We start from the raw sequence: 19193 nt of genomic DNA, 5'->3' as shown, positions 1-19193 counted from the left end.
CTCTCCCGTTGCGGAGCACAGGCTCCGGACGCGCAGGTCCAGTGGCCATGGCTCACGGGCCCAGCCGCTCCGTGGCATGTGGGATCCTCCCAGACCGGGGCGCGAACCCGGTTCCCCTGCATCGGCAGGCAGACGCGCAACCACTGCGCCACCAGGGAAGCCCTCTCTACCTTTTTTATCTTTTCCTGGAAAACTTTATTTTCCCATATTGGTTGAAGTTTAACAAACAAGATGATCCTGATAAACAGGGGAGATGTGCTTTCTTAAAAAAAATGGTGAAATATTTGAATGGCACATGGAAAAGCTAACAATAACTTCAATAATAATTCTCCATTTAATATTGAATTACTACTTCAATGCAATTAAGACAGCTTCTATAACTATGATGGAATAGTTTGAGACTTTGAGAACATATTTGTTTGACTATGATATTTCTTTGTTTATTGATTCAGTCCATAGTATTATATATGTGCAATTGTGTATGAAGCATTATATTAAATTGAATAACCCTGACCCTATTCTCCAGTATAAGAATTAGAACATATTTCACATACTCATGTGATCCTTTGGTATCACATCACCCTACTTCACTCCTTGAAGTAACCACCATCTTGAGTTTCATATTCACCATTTTCCATTTCCCAAAGAGGGATAGATCACATGTTTATAATCTTAAAAACAATAGCATTGTTTTTTTTTTTTCTGGACAAAATAAAAAGCGTGTAGTCTTTCATAACTTTCTGTTCAATCAATATTACATTTCTAAGATTCTTTCATGTTATATTTACCTAGAGTTAGTTTGTTTGAACTACAGAATAATTTTGCATGTGTGAGTACATCACAATTTATTTTCAAATTTTGTTGTTCATAGCTATTATTATTAAGAGGCTTTTGTTTTGGGCTTCCCTGGTGGCACAGTGGTTGAGAGTCTGCCTGCCGATGCAGGGGACACGGGTTTGTGCGTGAGCCATGGCCGCTGAGTCTGCGCGTCCGGAGTCTGTGCTCTGCAACAGGAGAGGCCACAACAGTGAGAGGCCCGCGTACCGCAAAAAAAAAAAAAAAAAAAAAGAGTCTTTGTTTTGTTTCAGTATGTTAATATATAAATTTGGAAGATTTTTTTCCTGAGTTGCCAGATCAATTCATACTTTCACAAACGATGTGTAAGATTTTCCGTTGATACACATCATTATCACCTGAGATCATCAAATTTTATTTTTTCCAATTTGGTGGGTACAAAATTATTGCTCATTTTTGACCAATTTGTAATATATTTATGGGTCTTTAGTGTTACTTCTTTTGTAAATTTCCACCATATTTTGGTCCAGTTTTCTACTGGGTTGTTTTTATTTTTCTCATGAATTCATATTTTTAATAAGATCCGAACACAAAGTCTTTCTTGGTGTATATATTACAAATATATTTTCCCAATTTCTGGCTTGTGGTTTTACTTTCTTTACTGAAAATTTCTTGTGATAAAATACTATTTTTGATGTAGTTAAACTTACCAATCTTTTCTACAATGCTTTGTGCTTTCAATGCCATATTTAACATATACTTGTGTATTACTCTGAGGTCATAAAAATATTTTCCACAATACTGTTCTAAATTTTTACAAGTTTTTATTTTTATTTTAAACTCTTTAATTCATCTGACATTGATATTGCTTGATTGTTCATTTATTGTGTGAAGGAGTCAATCTCTTTTTAAAAAAAATATAGATAACTAATCATCACATACTATTGTCTGGAAAGTGTATCTTTTTACCACTGAGGTGCTTTCTGCCTCTGTTATTTAACAAATTTCCAAACATAAGTGGATTTTTACGTCACAGCTCTAGATTCTGTTCCATTAATCAATCTGTCCAAGTCTGCGACAATAGAGCTGTATATAACAGTCTTGGCATCCAGCAGGACAAATCTTCCCACTTTTAGTTGCCCTTTTAGAATTGTATTCATTCTTACAAATAAATTGTGCAATCAGTTTGTAAAGTTCAATATTAAAAAATATTGAGATTTTGATTAGAGTTTTTGATCTTTGATTATGATCCCTGATTTTGTTAATCACATTCAATGGAAAATCTAAATCAAGGTTGCTTTTTTTTCAAGAGTAATTTGTATATGTTTCAGTCAAGAACTAGGGGCAATATTCATTTTAATCCAGAAGTCTTAGTCAAAGTTTACCAACCGCTGAGCATGGTTCATTTCCAAACTACAAAGCTCATAGTGTGATTTACTCTTCATTCAGTTCCACATTTTGTAGTTTATTATTACTGCATGCCCAGGTTTTAGCCAGTAGCTTCCCAATCCTCAGCACTTCCCCACCCCATGGTCTTTAGAGATATCATCCTTCCTAGAAACTCAGCAATTCAATTAAAAATATGTATTGTAGAGGATCTATTTGTTTTATAGTACAAGGGTCCTTTGGAGCATCTTGTGTGATACCCTACTGAAAGTGAAGCCTCTGAGGTAGTTCTAAAAGTGCTGTTTGCTTTTAATAATTTTCTCACATAAAAAAACACTCACAATACAAATCCAAAATACATTGATGTTAAAAAGATATGAAACATTTTGAAGAATACACATAATATATACTATTTAAACTGTTGCTATATTATAATCAGTAACACTATTTTATAAAGGAAAAATACTCAAGAATGTGGAAGCGGTCAAAATACTTGTCCAACTTACTTCATCCTCATAAATAATATTCTCCTCACAATTAGTTTCATCTAAGTATAAATCTATAAATAAATAATTTTATTCTTTTGAAACTCTTACCTACCTCGAAGCTGCAGTTTATTACAAAACCTCAAAAGGAATGTGACTCCAGCCTTTTTACATTTATTTATATGGGAAGCATTGATTTGGTGTGTAAACTGTGAAAAATGCTGCACTAGATGTTGTGAGGGATGAAGACATAAAGGAAACAATCCTTGTCATTAAAAGGTTACAATCCAAAGGCTTTCAAGTTTTAAGGTAAAAAGAAAATATTGCAAAAATGAAGTCTAAATTGTGAACTACGGTGATCACCTCCATACACCTGAGCCTCCTCCTCTTTTTAACTCTCCGTTAGCAAGTCTTAGTGATAAAAGCGCAAGAGAGATTCTGAAGTTATCCAAGGAGCATGTGGATGAGAGAAACAGATTTTTCTTTGAAGCTCAGAATTCAAATGCAACACATACTCTGCCATACACGAATTTGCAAAGGTACATGAGGCAGGCACAACAGCTCATAGGTCAAGATTCTCTGTCTACGTTTCAGACTCTTTTAGCCTTTTTGAAGTAAAAATAGATACTTTGGGGAAGCCTACATAAAGGAAGTCTCAGAGGCAAACTGTCTGTGTCCCACACATTTTAGGAGAAAAATTTTAGTACGCAGTATAATAAAAACTAATTAAATACTGAAATTTTACTATTTTTTTACACTTTGCAAAGTGTGTTCATGTGCATTCTATCATTTATTCCTCCTAAGAATGAGTAATGGAATTAAATGAGCCTTTGCTCATTTTACCCAAGGCAAGCAGTGGCAGGACTAGGGTTCATTCCACCAGTAACCCCCCTCCCTTTTGCCCTGTATCAGGTGGCCCTTAGAATCATATCTCTGGAGGTAAAGAATGTATGAGACGAGTGGTCTCTTTGTCTTTTTCTAATTCCATGCAAGAAGTGTCCTAATCACAAGTAGGTTTTCTTACCTGAGAGTTAAGTTATATGGACTTTGAGTATAAATATTTCTTATGTAGGCATTTTCTATAGGAGACCAAAAACGTTGCTTTGCTACTGAGATAGGTTAGTATTTTACTAAGAGTTTATTTTTGTTTTGCTTTTTAGGTCACAAGTAAAAATAAGTATTAAGCTAGGGTTTGGTTTTATTTTTCCTTTTAAGTTCATTTATTAATACCAAGCTGAAATATCTCTCAGAATCCAAGGAAAGGATCTGCATATCAGTTAATGGAAACACTGCTTATTTTTCTGAAAGCCATTCAAAATCGAAATTCCTATTTCCATAGTGTTTCCTTCAATTGTCACGTGGCCACATAGTTCTCATTTTCTGTGTGCTTATTTTGTCCTCTATTTAAGCAAACCAGTTTTCTCAACTTTTCAATGCATTTAGCCACAGCAGAGGATTACATATGTAAAGTGTTAGGTTCAGACATAATCAGAGAGTAGACAGGCTTTTTTTGGTTTTGTTTTGTTTTTTTAACATCTTTATGGAGTAAAATTGCTTTATAATGGTGTGTTAATTTCTGCTTTATAACAAAGTGAATCAGCTATACATATACATATATCCCCATATCTCCTCCCTCTTGTGTCTCCCTCCCACACTCCCTATCCCACCCCTCTAGGTGGTCACAAAGCACTGAGCTGATCTCCCAGTGCTATGTGGCTGCTTCCCACCAGCTAGTAATTTTACATTTGGTAGTATATATAAGTCCATGCCACTCTCTCACTTTGTCCCAGCTTACCCTTCCCCCTCCCGGTGTACTCAAGTCCATTTTCTACATCTGCGTCTTTATTCCTGTCGTGCCCCTAGGTTCTTCAGAAGCATTTTTCTTTTTTTTTTTTAGATTCCATATATATGTGTTAGCATACTGTATTTATTTTTCACTTTCTGACTTACATCACTCTGTATGACAGACTCTAGGTCCATCCACCTCACTACAAATAACTCAATTTCATTTCTTTTTATGGCTGAGTAATATTCCATTGTATATATGTGCCACATCTTCTTTATCCATTCATCTGTTAATGGACACTTAGGTTGCTTCCATGTCCTGGCAATTGTAAATAGTGCTGTAATGAACATTGTGGTACATGTCTCTTTTTGAATTCTGGTTTTCTCAGGGTATATGCCCAGTAGTGGGATTGCTGGGTCGTATGGTAGTTCTATTTTTAGTTTTTTAAGGAACCTACATACTATTCTCCACAGTGGCTGTATCAATTTACATTCCCACCAACAGTGCAAGAGGGTTCCCTTTTCCCCACACCCTATCTAGCATTTACTGTTTGTAGATTTTTTGATGATGGCCATTCTGACCAGCTTGAGGTGATACCTCATTGTAGTTTTGATTTGCATTTCTCTGATGATTAGTGATGTTGAGCATCCTTTCATGTGTTTGTTGGCAGTCTGTATATCTTCTTTGTCTATTTAGGTCTTCTGCCCATTTTTGGATTGGGTTGTTTGTTTTTTTTTGATATTGCACTGCATGAGCTGCTTGTATATTTTGGAGATTAATCCTTTGACAGTTCCTTCATTTGCAAATATTTTCTCCCATTCTGAGGGTTGTCTTTTCATCTTGTTTAAGTTTTCCTTTGCTGTGTAAAAGCTTTTAAGTTTCATTCAGTCCCATTTGTTTATTTTTCTTTTTTTTCCGTTTCTCTAAGAGGTGGGTCAAAAAGGATCTTGCTGTGGTTTATGTCATAGAGTGTTCTGCCTATGTTTTCCTCTAAGAGTTTAATAGTGTCTGGCCTTACATTTAGGTCTTTAATACATTTTAAGTTTATTTTTGTGTATGGTTCTAGGGAGTGTTCTAATTTCATTCTTTTACATGTAGCTGTCCACTTTTCCCAGCACGACTTACTGAAGTGGATGTCTTTTCTCCATTGTATATTCTTGCTTCCTTTTTCAAAAATAAAGTGACCATATGTACATGGGTTAATCTCTGGGCTTTCTATCCTGTTCCATTGATCTATATATCTGTTTTTGTGCCAGTACCATACTGTCTTGACTACTGTAGCTTTGTAGTATAGTCTGAAGTCAGGGAGCCTGATTCCTCCAGCTCCATTTTTCTTTCTCAAGATTCCTTTGGCTATATGGGGTCTTTTGTGTTTCCATCCAAATTGTGAAATTTTTTGTTCTAGTTCTGTGAAAAATGCCATTGGTAGTTTCATAGAGATTGCATTTAATCTGTAGATTGCTTTGGGTAATATAGTCATTTTCACAATGTTGATTCTTCCAATCCAAGAACATGGTATATCTCTCCATCTCTTTGTATCATCTTTAATTTCTTTCATCAGTGTGTTATAGTTTTCTGCATACAGGTCTTTTGTCTTCTTAGGTAGGTTTATTCCTAGATATTTTATTGTTATTGTTGCAATGGTAAATGGGAGAGTTTCTTAATTTCACTTTCAGATTTTTCATCGTTAGTGTATAGGAATGCAAGAGATTTCTGTGCATTAATTTTGTATCCTGCTACTTTACCAAGTTCATTGATTAGCTCTAGTAGCTTTCTGGTAGCATCTTCAGGATTCTCTATGTGTAGTATCATGTCATCTGCAAACAGTGACAACTTTACATCTTCTTTTCCAATTTGGATTCCTTTTATTTCTTTTTCTTCTCTGGTTGCCAGGGCTAAAACTTTCAAAACTATGTTGAATAATAGTGGTGAGGATGGACAACCTTGTCTTCTTCCTGATCTTAGAGGAAATGGTTTCAGTTTTTCACCATTGAGAACGATATTGGGTGTGGGTTTGTCATATATGGCCTTTATTATGTTGAGGTCAGTTCCCTCTATGCCTACTTTCTGGAGGGTTTTTATCATAAATCGGTGTTGAATTTTGTCAAAAGCTTTTTCCACATCTATTGAGACGATCATATTGTTTTTCTCCTTCAATTTGTTAATATGGTTTATCATATTGATTGATTTGCATATATTGAAGAATCCTTGCATTCCTGGGATAAACCCCACTTGATCATGGTGTATGATTCTTTTAATGTACTGTCGGATTCTGTTTGCTAGTATCTTGTTGAGGATTTTTGCATCTATGTTCATCAGTGCTATTGGACTGTAGTTTTCTTTCTTTGTGACATCATTATCTGGTTTTGGTATCAAGGTGATGGTGGCATTGCAGAATGAGTTTGGGATGTTCCTGCCTCTGCTATATTTTGTAAGGGTTTGAGAAGGATAGCTGTTAGCTCTTCTCTAAATGTTTGATAGAATTCTCCTGTGAATCCTTCTGGTCCTGGGCTTTTGTTTGTTGGAAGATTTTTAATCACAGTCTCAATTTCAGTGCTTGTGGTTTGTCTCTTATATTTTCTATTTCTTCCTGATTCTGTCTCAAAAGGTTGTGCTTTTCTAAGAATTTGTCCATTTCTTTCAGGATGTCCATTTTACTGGCATATAATTGCTTGTAGTAATCTCTCATGATACTTTGTATTTCTGCATTGTCACTTGTTACTTCTCCTTTTTCATTTCTAATTCTATTGATTTGGGTCTTCTCCCTTTTTTTCTTGATGAGTCTGGCTAATGGTTAATCAATTTTGTTTAACTTCCCAAAGAACCAGCTTTTAGTTTTATTGATCTTTGCTCTTGTTTCCTTCATTTCTTTTTCTTTTTTTTTCTGATATGATCTTTATGATTTCTTTCCTTCTGCTAACTTTGGGGTTGGCTTGTTCTTCTTTCTCTTATTGCTTTAGGTGTAAGGTTAGGTTGTTTATTTCAGATGCTTCTTGTTTCTTGAGGTAGGATTGTATTGCTATAAACTTCCAGCCTAGAACTGCTTTTCCTGCATCCCATTGGATTTGGGTCATCATGTTTTCATTATATTTGTTTCTATGTATGTTTTGATTTCCTCTTTGATTCCTTCAGTGATCTCTTCATTATTAAGTAGTGTATTGTTTAGCCTTCATGTGTTTGTATTTTTTACAGATTTTTTCCTGTAATTGATATCTAGTCTCATAGCACTGTGGTCAGAAAAGATACTTGATACGATTTAAATTTTCTTAAATTTACCAAAGCTTGATGTGTGACCCAAGATATGATCTATCCTGGAGAATGTTCCATGAGCACTTGAGAAGAAAGTATATTCTGTTGTTTTTGGATGAAATGTCCTATAAATATTCATTAAGTCCATCTTGTTTAATGTGTCATTTCAAACATGTGTTTCCTTATTTATTTTCAATTTGGATGATCTGTCCATTGATGAAAGTGGGGTGTTACAGTCTCCTACTATTGTTGTGTTACTGTCAATTTCCCCTTTTAGGGCTGTTAGCATTTGCCTTATGTATTGAGGTGCTCCTATGTTGGGTGCATAAATATTTGCAATTGTTATAGTTTCTTCTTGGATTGATCCCTTGATCATTATGTAGCGTCCTTCTTTTTCTCTTTTAATAGTCTTTGTTTTAAAGTCTATTTTGTCTGATATGAGAATTGCTCCTCCAGCTGTATTTTGATTTCCATTTGCATGGAATATCTTTTTCCATCCCCTCACTTTCAGTTTGTATGTGTCCCTAGATCTGAAGTGGGTCTCTTGCAGACAGCATATATATATATGGGTCTTGTTTTGTATCCATTCAGCCAGTCTATGGCTTTTGCTTGGAGCATTTAATCCATTTACATTTAACATAGTTATTGATAGGTATGTTCCTATTACCATTTTCTTGATCATTTTGGTTTTGTTATTGTAGGTCTTTTCCTTCTCTTGTGTTTCTTGCCTAGAGAAGTTCCTTTAGCACTTTTTGTAAAGCTGGTATGGTGGTGCTGAATTCTCTTAGCTGTTGCTTCTCTGTAATGGTTTTAATTTCTCCATCAAATCTGAATGAGATCCATGCCGGGTACAGTAATCTTGGTTGTAGGTTCTTCCCTTTCATCACTTTCAATATATCCTGCCACTCCCTTCTGGCTTGCAGAGTTTCTGCTGAAAGATCAGCTTTTAGCCTTATGGAGATTCCCTTGTATGTTATTTGTTGTTTTTCCCTTACTGCTTTTAATATTTTTTCTTTGTATTTAATTTTTGATAGTTTGATTAATATGTGTCTTGACGTGTTTCTCCTTGGATTTATCCTATATGGGGCTCACTGTTCTTCTGGGACTTGACTATTTCCTTTTTCATATTAGGGAAGTTTTCAACTATAATCTCTTCCAATATTTTCTCAGTCCCTTTCTTTTCCTCTTCTTCTTCTGGGACCGCTATAATTCGAATGTTGGTGTGTTTAATGATGTTCCAGTGGTCTCTGAGACTGTCCTCAATTCTTTTCATTCTTTTTTCTTTACTCTGCTCTGTGATAGTTATTTCCACTATTTCATCTTTCAGGTCACTTATCCCTTCTTCTGCCTCAGTTATTCTGCTATTGATTCCTTCTAGAGAATTTTAAATTTCATTTATTGTGTTGTTCATGATTGTTTGTTTGCTGTTTAGTTCTTCTAGGTCCTTGTTAAACATTTGATGTATTTTCTCCATTCTATTTCCAAGATTTTGGATCATCTTAACTATGATTACTCTGAATTCCTTTTCAGGTAGACTGCCTATTTCCTCTTCATTTGTTTTGTCTGGTGGGTTTTTACCTTGCTCCTTCATCTGCTGTGTGTTTCTCTGTCTTCTAATTTTGCTTAACTTACTGTGTTTGGGGGTCTCCCTTTTGCAGGCTGCCAGTTCGTAGTTCCCATTGTTTTTGATGTCTGTCCCCAGTGGGTAAGGTTGGTTCATTGGGTGTGTGGCCCTCCTGGTGCAGGGGACTGGTGCCTGTGTTCTGGTGGATGAGGCTGGATCTTGTCCTTCTCGTGGGAAGGACCACATCCAGTGGTGTGTTTTGGGGTCTCTGTGACCTTATGATTTTAGGCAGCCTCTCTGGTAATGGGGGAATTGTGCTCCTGTCTTCATAGTTGTTTGGCATATGGTGCCCAGCACTGTAGCTTGCTGTTCGTTGAGTGGAGCTGGGTCTTAGCGCTGAGATGGAGATCTCTGGGAGAGTTTTCGTTGTTTGATATTATGTGGCGCTGGGAGGTCTCTGGTAGAACAACGTCCTGAACTCTGCTCTCCCATCTCAGAGGCACAGGCCTGACACCCGGCTGGAGCACCAAGACCCTGTCGGCCACATGGCTCAGAAGAAAAGGGAGAAAAAAAGAAAGAGAAAAAGAAAGAAAGAATGAAAGGAAAGAAGGAAGGAAGAAAGAAAGAAAGGAAGGATGGAAGAAAGGAAGAAAGAAAGAAAGGCAGGAAGGAAGAAAGAAAGAAAAAAATAAACTTATTAAAATAAAAAATGAAAATAATTATTAAAAATAAAAAAATAAAGTGTAATTGAAAATAGAGGAAAAAAAAGAAAAAAAGAAAGAAGAAAGCTACCACACCAAAAAACAAATCCACCAATGATAACAAGCATTAAAAACAGTACTAAAAAAAAGAAAAAAAAGGACAGTCAGAACCCTAGGACAAATGGGAAAAGCAAAGCTATACAGAAAAAGTCACACAAGGAAGCATACACATACACACTCACAAAAAGAGAAAAAGGAAAAAAAATATATATCTATAAATTTTTTTTAAAAAAAGAAGAGCAACCAAATCAATAAACAAATCTACCAATGATAATAAACTCTAAATACTAAACTAAGATAAACATAAAACCAGAAACAAATTAGGTACAGAAAGCAAACCCCAAATCTACAGTTGCTCCCAAAGTCCACCACCTCAGTTTTGGGATGATTCATTATATATTCGGGTATTCCACGAATGCAGGGTACATCAAGGTGATTGTGGAGATTTTATCCGCTGCTCCTGAGGCTGCTCAGAGAAATTTCCCTTTCTCTTCTTTGTTCGCACAGCTCCTGGGGTTGAGCTTTGGATTTGTCCCTGCCTCTGCATGTAGGTCGCCTGAGGGCATCTGTTCTTCGCTCAGACAGGACGGGGTTAAAATAGCAGCTGATTAGGGGGCTCTGCTCACTCAGGCCGGGCGGAGGGAGGGGTATGGAATGCGGGGCGAGCCTGTGGTGGCAGAGGCCGATGTGACGTTGCACCAGCCTGAGGCATGCTGTGTGTTCTCCTGGGGAAGCCCTCTCTGGATCACGGGACCCTGGCAGCGGTGGGCTGCACAGGCTCCTGGGCGGGGAGGTGTGGATAGTGACTTGTGCTTGCACACAAGTTTCTTGGTGGCTGCAGCAGCAGCCTTAGGATTTCATGCCCGTCTCTGGTGTCCACACTGATAGCCATGGCTTGTGCCCATCTCTGGAGCTCATTTAGGTGTTGCTCTGAATCCCCTCTCCTCGCACACCCTGAAACAATGGCTTCTTCCCTCTTAGGCGGTTCCAGACTTTTTCCTGGACTCCCTCCCGGCTAGCTGTGGTGCACCAGCCCCCTTCAGGCTGTGTTCATGCAGCCAACCCCAGTCCTCTCTCTGGGATCTGACCTCCAAAGCCTGAGCCTCAGGCTCCCAGACCCCACCCACCCAGGCGGGTGAGCAGACAAGCCTCTCAGGTTGGTGAGTGGTGCTCGGCACCAATCCTCTGTGTGGGAATCTCTCCGCTTTGCCGTCTGCACCCCTGTTGCTGAGATCTCCTCCGTGGCTCCAAAGCTTCTCCACCACCTCCCCCCCATCTCTGCCAGTGAAGGGGCTTCCTAGTGTGTGGAAACTTTACCCCTTCACAGCTCCCTCCCAGAGGTGTAGGTCCTGTCCCTATTCTTTTGTTTCTGTTTTTTCTTCTTCCTTTTGCCCTACCCTGGTATGTGGGGAGTTTCTTGCCTTTTGGGAAGTCTGAGGTCTTCTGCCAGCGTTCAGTAGGTGTTCTGTAGGAGTTGTTCCAGATGTAGATGTATTTCTGATGTGTTTGTTGGGGGGAAGGTGATCTCCACATCTTACTCCTCCGCCATCTTGAAGGTCTTGTGCGATAGGATTTTTTGTGGTTTGTATTTTGTTAGTTTACCTTGGTTCCAGTTCTCAGGAGAAAAATATCTGAATTGCCCAGCTCCAAATTTTGTTCCCCTCTACTTAATTCGAAGTGGCCAAGGTTTGGGAACCCTGTGGTAAAAACAGAGCTAACTGTCATTGGGATAAAGTGTCTGTTCAGAAAAGGGAGTGCATTCTTTAGAAAGACAGTCTCAAACATGTGCCACAATCCTATGGAGAGGGAATACAATGATCATATAGATTTTAAGTACTTTCAGCTACTGTAACATAGTCTCATGTTAAATTAATCAGTTAAGACTCTGCTATTTACCAGAACTCATGGCCATTTAGATAGTCTGTCTCCAGAGCCTGATGCCCCTGAGTAATAGCAAGTGACCAGACCTTCAAAAGAGCAAACCAAATTTATCCTGAGTTCCCTTAGCTTATCTGTGTGCAGTATATAGTATCTTAACTTCATTTAGAATATGGAAATGGAAAGGTCCTCTGATAATCTAAGTGAATTTGATCCTCCAGACAACCTATGGTTGAACAAAGCATTCTTTGGCAAAGGACATTAAGATGTAACTGGTAAGATATTCTTAAGATACACGTATACATACACACACACATTTCCAAATACCTAGTTTACACCATGAAACATACATATGTTTGTTTTTAGTTGCTAATAGGAAATGTTTATTCATGAGTGAAGCCAAAAAGAAATTATAAATGCATTTTAATACCTTGCTGATAAAATAACACTCCATCTTTGCACTCTTGTAAGGAATACAGGAAGATATTAGGAAAAATCAGAGGAACAACTTTCTTAGAGTTACCACATCAGGAACAGCATTCCAGAATCTTTTTATAAAACACATGCAAGCTACCATAGAATGAAATCAATACTATTTCCTGACAGATTTAATGTTCAAATCAAGCAATGATATACTTATATGAATGTGTTTTTATGTAAGAAAAGGAATGATATTTCCATCAAAACCTTTTCATTAACTGGTGTGCCTGTGGATCTATTACCAGGAAAAGAAAGGCAAGGGCAGATCATTAAATTTAGTCAGCATTAATCAGTGACATATGTAAGCAGAGGGTAATGTTCTCCCTGCAACAGCCTCCCCAAGTACAGTTTTGTTGGTATAAGAGAATGGAAAAACTGACAACAAAAGAAAATACATGTCATTGGTCCATAAGTAATTAATGTAATCATTTCCTCCTACTCTTTCATACTTATGGTAAATGTTAATGGAAAGTTAGTGTAAGTTCATGGGTAAAAAATGTACCTTTTATTAATACCAAAATGACATTTGGATGATATTTGTGAGTGATGGCTAAAAAGGAAAGTATTTATAAGTTGACAATAACTAAGCATACTGAATCATGTCAAGTAAGCTAAACAATGTATGCAGTTGCATTGATATAAGTAAAGCATAGGAGAAAAACAGAATCTATATTATTAATGTCACTTCTGATGTCACTATTTTAAACTAATCGTTACATACAGTGTTGAAAAAAATCAATCTTGGATTTTCAATCAATAGGGAAATGAAATAGTATTAAAATAAACTAAATCATATACATATTATTTATTTAACCAGTAACCCTAGATTGGTTTTACCATACCAAAACTTGTTTCTCATACGTCTATGGTAGTTTAAATGGGAAATGCCTTCCATAAAGAACTATGAATAAATTCATTTATATTTGGTAAATATCTTTAGTTAACATATTTTGAAATTAATAAATTTGAAATATAGAGGATCACCACCTGAAGAATGTAATTTTCAAATTACTGTCAGTTACTAAAAGGCAACTGAATGGTATTTCTTTATATTGGTTATTTATTTCTGACTTTACTTTTGGTGCTTTTTAAAAAATGTCTTTCATTGTAAGTCATCAAATTATCACCCCAGATTGACATCTTTAAAAACTGCACAGCAAAGAAAAAATATTATAGTCATACAGTCAATTCAAATTATTACAAAAGTTCAGAAATATTAGAGGTTTTTTGATACCTCTTTCTTACCTGCTTGTGGGCATGGTCATATGAATTAATGTGATTGTCAAACTCCTGATGCTTATAGTACTGCTTGTCACAGAGTTCACAGTAAAAATTGGCCTTCAGATCTTCCAGAGCTTTTGCTATGCTGTTCTCCTTCTCAGCATAATCCTGCAAAATAAAATTTCAAGGAAGGAAGCAATTAGTTTTCCTCTGAGTTTCCTTTCTTCTGACACTTGACAACTTTAGTAATTAAAATTAAAAATAATATAACCAAGAAAGAGAAAAATAAAGCAAATAGCAGCAAACCAAATTAGGAGAAATTATCAGTTAAAGAAAATTAAAAATTTAACAGAAGAAGTCAAAATAAATGATGAAAGAATAGTAGAAATATGGAGAGGAAAGACAAATCACAGAAAGAAATAGAAGCCCTTGCTTAAACAAGTTCCTATGCTATGTTAGCATAGAAAAAAATATGAAACTCATATAGCTGTTGATTCAACTGTTGATTTCTGGCAATGTCTTAGCTAACATAAAATTTTAAAATTCTGAACAACATCTAAAATATGTCCTTTATGAAGAGGTCCATATTGGTGTGCAAATATTCAAGATTGGTTTTTTTTGTTTGCTTGTTTGCAACTTATTCATCCCAAGTAGCTTTCATCTGACTAATGTTTTCATCTTGACCCATATCAATTTAGGTTGAACTTTTAAAAATTCTCTAGTCTTTGGAAAATGAGATTCTTTTCTGCAAATTATTTACCTAAACTGAAAAGACTTAAACTGTATAACAGATGGCTTTCATCATGCTGATAGTAAATATAGATGACTATACAATCAAACTCCTGAAAATATGAAAAATGCAGTGATTATCATTAGCTTTCATTTACAAAGCATAAAATAGAAAAATGTTTGTAGGTCTTAGGTTTTCTTAAATCTAAATTTACTTGCTATTTAATGCTTCCTTAAATGTTGATGTTGCCAGACATGAATAAACATTACATGTTGAAACACTGCCTAAGTCTTTCACTGAAGTGCTGATATAAAGAAGACCTAAACTTCGATCCCTACCTTAGAATATATTACGTTTCTAATTTACATATTGTCTCATGCTCAACTTCTTTAAAATTCAAAATAACTACATATTCAGGCCTCTTATGTGCTACCGTAAGACACTCACTTGTTCAAGCACAAGGATTTGGAGATGAAACGGCACAGTCTTCTCTATGTCAACGACAATCGTCCTCTCACTAAATATACAGGCTAGAAAGAACTCATAGTTTGAATGTTTAAATTGCTTCTACAAAATTTGAAAGTGGTTTACTAATTGTAATTTAATAAATGATTAATACTTTCCTTACTTTATTGTGCTATATATTTGTGTACACATCATATCATAATGTACACCATCATTCATATGCATAACTTGTAGTATACCTTGTAGTAATGCATAATGCATTTGCCATAGTCTGTGTATACATAGCCCTCTTTCTCACTTTAAAGACAGTGATTCGTCATTATCTTTGATTAGTTTTATCAACTGCACAGCAAGAGGTGATAAATTGCAAAATCATTCAAATTGTTCATATATGAGTTGTCAATTTGAAAAATTTACAATTTCTCAGATTTGTGAAATATTCCCCATTCTTTTTGATTGCATCCAATATGTTTTAAAAAAAAGTTAGTTTAAAAAGATGAAAATGAGTCTCATAGATCTAAACTGCTTAGTGAATTTTTACAAAATCTTCAAAATAATACTTTGTGGATTATCCAATTTAAATGAAACAATAATTAAGTACTATGATTTCATGGCTAAAGCGTTCAAAGCAGAGATAAAATTCTAATCAATGTGAGTTTATTATAATGGCAACAGTCTTTGGTTCAAAGCAGAATTAGCTTTCAAAACAATATTTTAGAATAGTAATTTCTTTGCAAACTAGTTGATTCTCCCCATTAATTATAATTACAGTTAAGCTACTTCCTCTCTCTAAATTTTTGGTTATTTCTTATTTTGGTGTAAGGGTTTTTTTTTGTGTTTGTTTTTTGGGGGGTTTATTTTGTCTTCCTAAGATTGATGTTCCTCCAGAGAAGCAATAATTGTTTCTTAATTTTTCATTCCACAAAAGTGGGAAAATTTTGAGGAAAGCAAACTGAGATTCTTAGGTAAATTGCATTCTTCAAAAGCATTAGCCTTAGCCTAGATTTGAGAGAGAAAAACAAATCTAAAAATAATAGCTGACATTTATTCAGTGCTTGTTTAGGGTCAGTCACCGATTAAGAGTTTGTATGTATTAACTCATTCAATCATGATTAAAATAATAGAGATGTGTATTCTAGACATTTCCTAATTTTACAGGCGAGAGTACTAAATCACGGGAAAGTTCAATATCTAGCTCAAGGATATATAATGAATAAATGTGCAGCTCATATTTGAACCCAAATAATCTGATCCATAGCACTCCATTATGTTTAAATTTTTAAGCAGAAAACAAAGTAGAGAGTACAGTATAATAACCCCCACATACCCATCACTCAGCTTCAACAATTATCACCTTAGGGTCAACTTTCTTTCATTTTATCATCTCCTACCTCATATCCTTTCCCCTGCCTCAGATAATTTTTAAAGACATTCCTAAATTCACACAATGTTTTCTGTACATCTTTCAGTATGTATCTCTAAAAGAGAAGAACTTTTTAAAAACATCATCATGAAATCAGTATCAGACCTAAACAAACAAAAAAAGTCCCACAATCATTCCTTACTATCATCAAATATTCAGTCAGTGTGTTCAAATAACTCTAATTGTCTAATATTTTTAGATAGTTTGTTCAAATAAGGCCCATATGTTACCGTCATCTCATGATTCTTAGTCTCTTTTGTGCTATAGGTCTTCTCTCTCTTTGTTTTAATCCTCATTGTATTTTAGTTTTCTGAATTTTTTTGATTATACCTCACATTCTGAAAAATGTTCAGAACTATAGAAACATTACAAGAAGATGACAATAAACTCTTATAAAGTCTTCACTTTAATGAAATCATTGTTAATATTTTGGCATGTGTTTGCCCTCTTGCTTTATCTCTGCATCTTCCTCTAAGATATTAAAAGAAACATGGCATAGTTGAAGTTAAGTTTGCAAATAATTTCACAGTAAGAATTATTTTAGGCTAGAACTTTCAACTTGATATAAACTGCAGGAAGAAGTAAGGGCTGTGTTCTAGAAAACATCAGTAGAATAGAAGGACTGGTTATTGAATGTGTCATAAGGAAAAGAGTCATATGTACTGTCATTGATTATACACTTAAAAAAAAGTTTGTAAACTGGAGGATCCTGGAAGATGAGGAAAGGGTAGCTGTTGTGTGTGTGAAGGGGGAGAAAGGGCTTAGGAACCAAGGCTTACAATGCCAAGAAAAACATTTTTTAAGTTTGTATGTAGACAAAATTAGCCCTCGCTAGGCTGACATGCCCAGTGTCCCCTGGCCCCTCTCCTTCTCCACTGTGGATGGTGTTGAAAGAAGCATGGACTGGTATTGTAAAGCACAATATACACATATTCGACACAGCCATCCCCCTGCAGAAGGTAAGAAATACAATTGAATAAGATGAAAGAGGGACACAGCTGCTCATATAGCCTCCTCAACCTCAAATTTTCCCCCTCTATCAGGCAAACGCATTTTGTTCAATTATGTACACACTTCCGAATGCTCTACTGAGTATGATGGCAGAGAGTGTAGAAGGGGTGAACTTCTTGTAGCTGGTCAAGTAATCCAAACCCATCACATTTTACATATATCTAAAAACAGTAAAGTTTGAATCCTTATTTTCAGGAAAGCAGTATGTAATTCCAAAGTTATAAAGTCAAGAATCTTTTAATATGCAACCTTAGCAACTGTACAGTGCAATAATTTTTGCAGAACAGCAAATTGAAACGGAAGTTAATGGTTTATCCACAGTCACAGGACCATTCCATCTACCCTATATTTAAAATGAATAGTATCGAAGTAGAACTTTGAAGGGAGAAAACTTTCTTTTCCAAAATGATGCATTTCATGTTGGCATCAACATAACATACAGCGTCAAATGATGGTCAGCCTCTCTTAAAAGTCAACCATAACTCGATGCCATTGAGTAACCTTCCCTGAGGACTGTGAGCTCCAGGAGGGCAGCAATTCACACTGCTTTGCTGACTGATATCTCCAGAGCTTTTAACAGAGCTCAGCACTGGCAGACACTTGACAAATAATAATAAATAAAGAATATTAGCACTGCCCTTTTTGCTTTGCATGTGTATGAAAAACAAATATAACAGAAACCAGCAGCACCAGAGATACACTATTATTAAAGTAGCTGCGCTCATGTTTGGGCTTGTGGTACCCAGTCATTTGGGGGACATCTTTAGAGCTAATACCAAATTACATATAAATTATCATTGCTAAATAGTAGTTGTAATCATATATTACATCCAATATTTCTGCTAGAAATACTCTATTTAAAGTAGCTAAAATTGCAAAGATATAAATAGATTGGGCACTGTTAATATATAATTATTTTCAATGCTAAAAAATATTTGTATGTAATTAACACTTAAAATACTTTGGAAAATCTCTCTTCTCCTTCTACCTCTGTCTCTGTCTCTCCTATTGCTCCATCAAGAATAAAAGCATCCTTGTGATTTATATGCAGGATACATTTCATTATAGTTTCTCTAAAGAGAGAAAGCAAAAAAAAAAGGCTTTGTTAAAATTTGATTGTAATGAAAAGATTAATCAAGGAAGAGATCACAAAACTGTTCTCTTCTAAGAGGATATCTAGATAGAAGACATTTCATCTGGAAATCCATAGTCTACACATTCTATAAAATACTGCACATCTTCTGGGCTGTATCTCTTGTTCCAGTTATTACCGAAGTGACAGGTTCTGAGACATTCTCCAGCAGCCTCATGTGGTACCATTTGACTGCAGTTTGCCCCAGGCTGTGTTGAGGCATCTTTCCCGTACCATCCAGGGGCTTCTCTGACTCATGATATGGGAGCTTGTGGACTCCCACTCAGCACTAATAAATGTACCACCCAGGAGTGCTGAGGAGTTAATACCACTTAGGTCCACCCTTGACCACTGTGGAGGGTAAGAACTCAAGGATAAATTATTTCCCCTTTTATCTACCAGGCAGACACTTCTGAGACAGATTTCTAAGATCCCACAGAGATTCCCAGTGAGAAGGAGCACCAGTTACTTGCACTAGTGGCGAACCGTAAGTATATCCTTATATTAGCTTTTCTTATCTGTTCTACTTTCCTGGAACTTCAGCTCTGCTCCCTGGGATCATTCCCCAAATAAATAAACTACTTGTATAGTCGTCTGGACTTGACTTTTAAGATGAACTGGGAGAAGATTACCAGTTTTTCTGGTATTTTCTATGAATGTCTTTCTGACAAGATACATTTTCTAGAATAATTTTAGATGATATCATTTTTCAGTTCAAAATTCTCTAATAGTACATCATCATTATCAGAATAAATATTTTTACAGTGACCTACAAGTCCTACTCTACGTGTTACTCACACTACATCTCTGTCGTCATCTTCTATCAT

General features: G+C 35.9%; 1 protein-coding gene across 1 annotated transcript in view; it reads right to left on the bottom strand.

Annotated features, from left to right (window-relative positions):
- The window catches only part of ZNF804A (zinc finger protein 804A), a 317478-nt gene that overhangs the window by 53572 nt on the left and 244713 nt on the right, over nt 1–19193 (bottom strand). The window contains exon 2 of the mRNA XM_024115584.2: nt 13630–13773. Coding sequence (XP_023971352.1) covers nt 13630–13773 — 144 coding nt within the window. The remainder of the gene's footprint in view (nt 1–13629; nt 13774–19193) is intronic.

This window comes from Physeter macrocephalus, chromosome 2, assembly GCF_002837175.3.
Source record: "Physeter macrocephalus isolate SW-GA chromosome 2, ASM283717v5, whole genome shotgun sequence".
In the NCBI taxonomy this organism is placed as follows: domain Eukaryota; kingdom Metazoa; phylum Chordata; class Mammalia; order Artiodactyla; family Physeteridae; genus Physeter; species Physeter macrocephalus.
The sequence above is the reverse complement of the archived record's forward strand: the minus strand, read 5'-3'. Positions and strand labels throughout refer to the sequence as shown.